Below are 9,435 nucleotides of genomic sequence, written 5' to 3'. Positions count from 1 at the left end.
AGGAGAAGTGTATGTGTGAAAGAGGGATGACAAAAAAGTTTTAAAGAAATAATTGCCAAAATTTTCCAAATTCCATGAAAACAGACCCAAAAATCTCAGCAAAACCCAAGCACTAGAGACATGAAAAAAACTACACTGAGGCACATAATAATCAAATTGCTCAAAACCATTGTAAAAGAGAAAATCTTAAAAACAGCCAGATGAGAAAAAACAGTTGTATACAGGGAACAAAGATGAAGATAACATAGATTTCTCTTTGGAAATAAGTAAATGAGATCACAATGGCACAATACTTTTAAAGGACTGTGAATAAAAATATGCCAACCTAGAATTCTATACCTATGAAATTATCTTTTGAAAATGAAGTCATACAAAAGATGGTCACCAGCAAATCTGCAGAATAATTGGTTAAGTTAGTCTTTCTAAGAGAAGGAAATTATACCAGATGGAAATGTGGATCTAGAAAAAGACATGAAAATCACCAGAAGTAGTAACTACATGGGTAGGTATATAAGATATTCTAAAAATTATTTAAATTTCTTTGAGAGATAATTGACTCTTTCAACAAAAATTGTAACAATGAACTGTGAGGTTTATAACATATGTACAAGGAAAATGTATGTTAGCAATAACATAAAGGCCGAGGGGTAGAAATGGAAGTATACTATTACAAGTTTCTTATATTACATGTGAAGTGGTAAAATATCACTTGACTGTAGACAATGATAAGTTAAAGATGTATGTATAAACCCTAAAGCAATCACTGAAATGATAATCAAAGAATAATAGCTACGAAGCCAACAAGGAGATAAAATAGAATCTTCACAATGAGGTGGTAGGAGACTTTTGGGTTGATGTGTATTTTTAATAAATTTATTTATTTATTTATTTATTTAGTTTTGGCTGAGTTGGGTCTTTGCTGCTGCTCTCAGGCTTTCTCTAGTTGCGGTGAGCGAGGGCTACTCTTCATTGCTGTGCGCGGGCTTCTCATTGCGGTGGCATAAGGTGACAAGTATTTTGGGAAGTTGACCAGTTAGTTGAAGGCAGCACCAAACTTGGAACTTAGGGCTTCCAATGCAAAATGTTTCAGAGTTTACTACTGGTCCCTTTGTATTCCACTTTCACTGCCACTTCCCTAAGCCATCATTCTCGTTCTCCCGATTTCTGCAACAGTCTCTGTATCCACTTTCCTACTTTGATCTTGGTTTTTCCCATTTCTTTTTCATACAACATCCACAGCTATGAATTATACTATGTAACTAATCAGAACACAGCTGTGATTTTTTTTAGAGCATGTTTAATACTTCTTCATTGTCAATAAGATGAAATCTGAACTTTGTAATGTGACCTTCAAGGCCAAGTATGATTCAATCATGGTGTAGAACATACTTCATAAAATTTACTTGTGATTGTCTAATCTCAGAGTTTGGGTTAAAAAGCAAACAAAAGAAAAGAAAAATGGTGTTACTCTTCTAGAGGTATTTCCTCTGAAGATGAAAGAGACACATTTCTATCCTGGAAGTAAGAGCTAAAAGCACACAATGGATGAGGATTGAAATACCGGAAATGTTGGTTTTAAAATAGGTTATCAGTCGGAAGATAACCTTGTAGGTTTTAAAATAGGTTAGCAGTCAGAACACAACCTTGTAGTTGACAACACAAGTCTACCATAAAAAATGTTTAAATTATTTTCATTAGTAATATAAATTAGATCGATAAGCAAATAACTTAGATTCCATTGTCTTGAGTCTTTGGAAGAAATCATACAAATGTGGAATAAGTGCTCCTTTTCACTGGTGAACACACACATTCTATAGTAACAGTTTTAGGATAAGAACGAATCATAAGTATGCATTATGCAACTGAGGGCTTGGAGCTGGAATAAATTATTTAGAAAATGGGAGCATTTGTCAGCTGTGGGATGGTGTGGTTATTCCCTCTCCTTAGAGGATGGTATGAAAGCTAAAACAGTTCTATTTCTTTCAGCATGGAAGTGATTCATACATGTGTAGCTAAGCTATCCAAAAACAGCAATTAAGAGCACATCAGATGCAAACCATATATATCCCAATATGAAGGGTTCTATAACCATTATTTCTTTGAGGTAGGCATGAAGGACATATAGACCTGAGCACTGGTACTGTTTCCATCATTTCCTTCATAACCACAATCTTCTATCATTTTAATTATACAAATGCCTTTTGGTAAATAGTTGCTAATTCTGTTGAATAATGTTTATGGCCAAATGGCAGTAAAATAAAGAGCATAAATTACTAAATTTCAGAAATTTTAAGACGTGGTTTAAATCAGAGGGAAGAATGAAAATTTAGTAAGGGATTTCGCAATTAAAATGAAATGTCATCAGTATGTGGAATATTTAGGGAGAAGATATTTATGTTCACCAAGGTGAAAAGTGGCCTTGAGAAAACAGAGATCTTTCATTGCTGGGGATGAGCAAACAGAGATCAAGTGAGGTCTGCCACAGACTTTCCACTACAACTATGTGGACTACTACATTGTCTGAAATGAAGACAAATGGTTTTCTGAAGCTATCCACTCCAAGACCATTTGATTTTTTTATCTTGATATTTTCATTCTGCACATTATCTTTCTCAGAGCCTGGTGGACCTGCTTGTTCCGTAGAGTGTAAATGACAGGGTTCAGCATCAGGGTCACCACTGTGTTCACAGGGCCAGCCTCCTTACTGGAATCCAGCCTGTTCACTTGCGTTGGTTTCACATATATAAAGACACAGCTGACGTACATCAGAGAGAGAACAATGAGGTGAGAGGAACAGGTGGAGAAAGCTTTCTGTCGCTCCTTGGCTGACGGGAGTCCCATGATTGTGACTACTTTATGTTGCTGTATGCAATGATGGTTATAATAAGGGATGTCAAAATGACAAACAAAGCAAGGTCGAAGATCAACATTTCAACTGATCTGGTGTCAGAACAGGAGAGATGGACCAGGGGACCGAGGTCACAGAAGAAGTGAGGGATGACACGGGGGCCACAGAAGGATAAGTGGGACACATTTACCACCAAACCAGAAATGAGAGTGAAGCCCAAAGCACAGCAGGCTGTGAACAGGAGGAAACAAGTCTTCAGGTTTGTGAAGATCGGGTAATGCAGAGGCTTGCAAATGGCCAAGTATCGGTCCAGAGATATCACTACTATGAGGACGAAACCTGCTGCTCCCAGAAATACTAACACAAAGGCTTGTGTGAGACAGGCAGCAAAAGAAATTGTTTGCCTAAAAGAAAGATGACCAACAATTTACGAATAACAGCACTTGTGAAACAACACTGAAAGAAGGAGAAAATGCTGAGGAAAAAGTACATAGGTGTCTGGAGCCAGGAGTCAAAACAAGTGATGGTGACTATGAGGTCATTGCCTGCAATGGATGCCAGGTATGCCAGCACGTGCACCAGGAAGAGGACCTTTCCCAGGTACTGGTCAGTAGGACACCTCTCCAAGGTGAATTCTTGGACAGTTGTCTCATCCCTCATTTCCATCAACATCTCTTTCCACAGCAGCATCATCTGTGGGTCTTAACCTACAATAAAGACATCACAGCGAGCACAAAGGCTTTAGAGGAGCACGAGATCAAGATACTTAACTATCCAAGAAGGTGGCTACATAGATAGCAAAGTAGTCCAGTTAGCTGGTTATTCAATCAGAAGGACATGACTTCAATACTAGCTCAATACTGAGTTCTAATCCCTGAGAAATCGGTTATCTTTGGAAAGTTAGTTACCCTTTGTGAACTTTATTTTCACTCTGTGTAAAAAGAAGATAGGATCTACCTGTTCACGTACTGGTGAGAATGAAATAAAATAGAGCATGTAATTCACTTGTCATGTGATATCAATGATTCTTTTTTAAATTTTTTTATTTTTTAACATCTTTATTGGAGTATAATTGCTTTACAATGGTGTGTTAGTTTCTGCTTTATAACAAAGTGAATCAGTTATACATATACATATGTTCCCATATCTCTTCCCTCTTGCGTCTCCCTCCCTCCCACCCTCCCTATCCCACCCCTCTAGGTGGACACAAAGCACCGAGCTGATCTCCCTGTGTTATGCGGCTGCTTCCCACTAGCTATCTATTTTACGTTTGGTAGTGTATATATGTCCATGCCACTCTCTCACTTTGTCACAGCTTATCCTTCCCCCTCCCCATATCCTCAAGTCCATTCTCTAGTAGGTCTGTGTCTTTATTCCCATCTTGCCCCTAGGTTCTTCATGACCATTTTTTTTTTCTTAGATTCCATATATATGTGTTAGCATACGGTATTTGTTTTTCTCTTTCTGACTTACTTCACTCTGTATGACAGACTCTAGGTCCATCCACCTCACTACAAATAACTCAATTTCGTTTCTTTTTATGGCTGAGTAATATTCCATTGTATATATGTGCCACATCTTCTTTATCCATTCATCTGTCGATGGACACTTAGGTTGCTTCCATGTCCTGGCTATTGTAAAAAGAGCTGCAATGAACATTTTGGTACATGACTCTTTTTGAATTATGGTTTCTCAGGGTATATGCCCAGTAGTGGGATTGCTGTGTCGTATGGTAGTTCTATTTTTAGTTTTTTAAGGAACCTCCATACTGTTCTCCATAGTGGCTGTATCAATTTACATTCCCACCAACAGTGCAAGAGGGTTCCCTTTTCTCCACACCCTCTCCAGCATTTATTGTTTCTAGATTTTTTGATGATGGCCATTCTGACCGGTGTGAGATGATATCTCATTGTAGTTTTGATTTGCATTTCTCTAATGATTAATGATGTTGAGCATTCTTTCATGTGTTTGTTGGCAATCTGCATATCTTCTTTGGAGAAATGTCTATTTAGGTCTTCTGCCCATTTCTGGATTGGGTTGTTTGTTTTTTTGTTATTTAGCTGCATGAGCTGCTTGTAAATTTTGTAGATTAATGCTTTGTCAGTTGCTTCATTTGCAAATATTTTCTCCCATTCTGAGGGTTGTCTTTTGGTCTTGTTTATGGTTTCCTTTGCTGTGCAAAAGCTTTTAAGTTTCATTAGGTTCCATTTGTTTATTTTTGCTTTTATTTCCATTTCTCTAGGAGCTGGGTCAAAAAGGATCTTGCTGTGATTTATGTCATAGGGTGTTCTGCCTATGTTTTCCTCTAAGAGTTTGATAGTGTCTGGCCTTACATTTAGGTATTTAATCCATTTTGAGTTTATTTTTGTGTATAGTGTTAGGGAGTGTTCTAATTTCATTCTTCTACATGTAGCTATCCGGTTTTCCCAGCACCACTTATTGAAGAGGCTGTCTTTTCTCCACTGTATATGCTTGCCTCCTTTTTTTTTTTTTTTTTTTTTTTTAAAACATCTTTATTGAAGTATAATTGCTTTACAATGGTGTGCTAGCTTCTGCTTTACAACAAAGTGAATCAGTTACACATATACATATGTTGCCATATCTCTTCCCTCTTGCATCTCCCTCCCTCCCACCCTCCCTATCCCACCCCTCTAGGTGGTCTCAAAGCACCGAGCTGATCTCCCTGTGCTATGCGGCTGCTTCCCACTAGTTATCTATTTTACATTTGGTAGTGTATATATGTCCATGACACTCTCTCACCCTGTCACATCTCACCCCTCCCCCTCCCCATATCCTCAAGTCCATTCTCTAGTAGGTCTGTGTCTTTATTCCCATCTTGCCACTAGGTTCTTCATGACCTCTTTTTTTTTTTTTTTTTTTTTCCCCTTAGATTCCATATATATGTGTTAGCATACTGTATTTGTTTTTCTCTTTCTGACTTACTTCACTCTGTATGACAGACTCTAACTCCATCCACCTCATTACAAACACCTCCATTTCATTTCTTTTTATGGCTGAGTAATATTCCATTGTATATATGTGCCACATCTTCTTTATCCATTCATCCGATGATGGACACCTAGGTTGCTTCCATGTCCTGGCTATTGTAAACAGAGCTGCAATGAATATTTTGGTACATGACTCTTTCTGAATTATGGTTTTCTCAGGGTATATGCCCAGTAGTGGGATTGCTGGGTCATATGGTAGTTCTATTTTTAGTTTTTTAAGGAACCTCCATACTGTTCTCCATAGTGGCTGTATCAATTTACATTCCCACCAACAGTGCAAGAGTGTTCCCTTTTCTCCACACCCTCTCCAGCATTTATTGTTTCTAGATTTTTTGATGATGGCCATTCTGACCGGTGTGAGGTGATACCTCATTGTAGTTTTGATTTGCATTTCTCTAATGATTAATGATGTTGAGCATTCTTTCATGTGTCTGTTGGCAATCTGTATCTCTTCTTTGGAGAAATGTCTATTTAGGTCTTCTGCCCATTTTTGGATTGGGTTGTTTGTTTTTTTGTTATTGAGCTGCATGAGCTGCTTGTAAATCTTGGAGATTAATCCTTTGTCCGTTGCTTCATTTGCAAATATTTTCTCCCATTCTGAGGGTTGTCTTTTGGTCTTGTTTATGGTTTCCTTTGCTGTGCAAAAGCTTTTAAGTTTCATTAGGTCCCATTTGTTTATTTGTGTTTTTATTTCCATTTCTCTAGGACCTGGGTCAAAAAGGATCTTGCTGTGACTTATGTCATACAGTGTTCTGCCTATGTTTTCCTCTAAGAGTTTGATAGTGTCTGGCCTTACACTTAGGTCTTTAATCCATTTTGAGTTTATTTTTGTGTATGGTGTTAGGGAGTGTTCTAATTTCATACTTTTACATGTACCTGTCCAATTTTCCCAGCACCACTTATTGAAGAGGCTGTCTTTTCTCCACTGTATATGCTTGCCTCCTTTATCAAAGATAAGGTGACCATATGTGCGTGGGCTTATCTCTGGGCTTTCTATCCTGTTCCATTGATCTATATTTCTGTTTTTGTGCCAGTACCATACTGTCTTGATTACTGTAGCTTTGTAGTATAGTCTGAAGTCAGGGAGCCTGATTCCTCCAGCTCCATTTTTCGTTCTCAAGATTGCTTTGGCTATTCGGGGTCTTTTGTGTTTCCATACAAATTGTGAAATTTTTTGTTCTAGTTCTGTGAAAAATGCCAGGGGTAGTTTGATAGGGATTGCATTGAATCTGTAGATTGCTTTGGGTAGTAGAGTCATTTTCACAATGTTGATTCTTCCAATCCAAGAACGTGGTATATCTCTCCATCTATGTGTATCATCTTTAGTTTCTTTCATCAGTGTCTTATAATTTTCTGCATACAGGTCTTTTGTCTCCTTAGGTAGGTTTATTCCTAGGTATTTTATTCTTTTTGTTGCAATGGTAAATGGGAGTGTTTTCTTAATTTCACTTTCAGATTTTTCATCATTATTGTATAGGAATGCAAGAGATTTCTGTGCATTAATTTTGTATCCTGCTACTTTACCAGATTCATTGATTAGCTCTAGTAGTTTTCTGGTAGCATCTTTAGGATTCTCTATGTATAGTATCATGTCATCTGCAAACAGTGACAGCTTTACTTCTTCTTTTCTGATTTGGATTCCTCTTATTTCTTTTTCTTCTCTGATTGCTGTGGCTAAAACTTCCAAAACTATGTTGAATAATAGTGGTGAGAGTGGGCTACCTTATCTTGTTCCTGATCTTAGAGGAAATGGTTTCAGTTTTTCACCATTGAGAATGCTGTTGGCTGTGGGTTTGTCATATATGGCCTTTATTATGTTGAGGTAAGTTCCCTCTACGCCTACTTTCTGGAGAGTTTTTTTTATCATAAATGGGTGTTGAATTTTGTCAAAAGCTTTTTCTGCATCTATTGAGATGATCATATGGTTTTTCTCCTTCAATTTGTGAATATGGTGTATCACATTGATTGATTTGGGTATACTGAAGAATCCTTGCATTCCTGGGATAAACCCCACTTGATCATGGTGTATGATCCTTTTAATGTGCTGTTGGATTCTGTTTGCTAGTATTTTGTTGAGGATTTTTGCATCTATGTTCCTCAGTGATATTGGCTTGTAATTTTCTTTCTTGTGACATCTTTGGCTGGTTTTGGTATCAGGGTGATGGTGGCTTCGTAGAATGAGTTTGGGAGTGTTCCTCCCTCTGCTCTATTTTGGAAGAGTTTAAGAAGGATAGGTGTTAGCTCGTCTCTAAATGTTTGATAGAATTCGCCTGTGAAGCCATCTGGTCCTGGGCTTTTGTTTGTTGGAAGATTTTTCATCACAGTCTCAATTTCAGTGCTCGTGATTGGTCTGTTTATATTTTCTATTTCTTCCTGGTTCAGTCTCGGAAGGTTGTGCTTTTTTAAGAATTTGTCCATTTCCTCCAGGTTGTCCATTTTATTGGCATATAGTTGCTTGTAGTAATCTCTCATGATCCTTTGTATTTCTGCAGTGTCAGTTGTTACTTCTCCTTTTTCATTTCTAATTCTATTGAGTCATCTCCCTTTGTTCCTTGATGAGTCTGGCTAATGGTTTATCAATTTTGTTTATCTTCTCAAAGAACCACCTTTTAGTTTTATTGATCTTTGCTATTGTTTCCTTCATTTCTTTTTCATTTATTTCTGATCTGATCTTTATGATTTCTTTCCTTCTGCTAACTTTGGGGTTTTTTTGTTTTTCTTTCTCTGATTGCTTTAGGTGTGAGATTAGGTTGTTTATTTGAGATGTTTTTTGTTTCTTGAGGTGGGATTGTGTTGCTATAAACTTCCCTCTTAGAACTGCTTTTGCTGCAACCCATAGGTTTTGGGTCATCATGTTTTGTCATTTGTTTCTAGGTATTTTTGATTTCCTCTTTGATTTCTTCAGTGATCTCTTGGTTATTAAGTAGTGTAGTAGTGTAGTAAGTAGTAGTGTATTGTTTAGCCTCCATGTGTTTGTATTTCTTACAGATTTTTTCCTGTAACTGATATCTAGTCTCATAGTGTTGTGGTCGGAAAAGATACCTGATATGATTTCAATTTTCTTAAATTTACCAAGGCTTGAATTGTGACCCAAGATATGATCTATCCTGGAGAACATTCTGTGAGCACTTGAGAAGAAAGTGTATTCTGTTGTTTTTGGATGGAATGTCCTATAAATATCAATTAAGTCCATCTTGTTTAATGTATCATGTAAAGCTGGTGTTTCCTTATTTATTTTCATTTTGGATGATCTGTCCATTGGTGAAAGTGGGGTGTTAATGTCCACTACTATGATTGTGTTACTGTCGATTTCCCCTTTTATGGCTGTTAGCATTTGCCTTATGTATTGGGGTGCTCCTATGTGGGGTGCATAAATATTTACAATTGTTATATCTTCTTCTTGGATTGATCCCTTGATCATTATGCAGTGTCCTTCTTTGTCTCTTGTAATAGTCTTTATTTTAAAGTCTATTTTGTCTTATATGAGAATTGCTACTCCAGCTTTCTTTTGATTTCCATTTGCATGGAATATCTTTTTCCATCCCCTCACTTTCAGTCTGTATGTGTCCCTAGGTCTGA

At 37.3% G+C, this 9,435-nt stretch overlaps 1 protein-coding gene across 1 annotated transcript; it reads right to left on the bottom strand.

Moving 5' to 3' along the window:
- Window positions 1–2,577: 2,577 nt before the first annotated feature.
- Window positions 2,578–3,538, bottom strand: LOC133095143 (olfactory receptor 6C75-like). Its single transcript, XM_061196076.1, is given in 3 exon segments — window positions 2,578–2,853; window positions 2,856–3,244; window positions 3,247–3,538. Coding segments are annotated over 3 exon segments (957 nt in total).
- Between the last annotated feature and the right edge of the window lie 5,897 nt (window positions 3,539–9,435).

Source organism: Eubalaena glacialis, chromosome 1, assembly GCF_028564815.1.
Source record: "Eubalaena glacialis isolate mEubGla1 chromosome 1, mEubGla1.1.hap2.+ XY, whole genome shotgun sequence".
NCBI lineage: Eukaryota > Metazoa > Chordata > Mammalia > Artiodactyla > Balaenidae > Eubalaena > Eubalaena glacialis.
The sequence above is the reverse complement of the archived record's forward strand: the minus strand, read 5'-3'. Positions and strand labels throughout refer to the sequence as shown.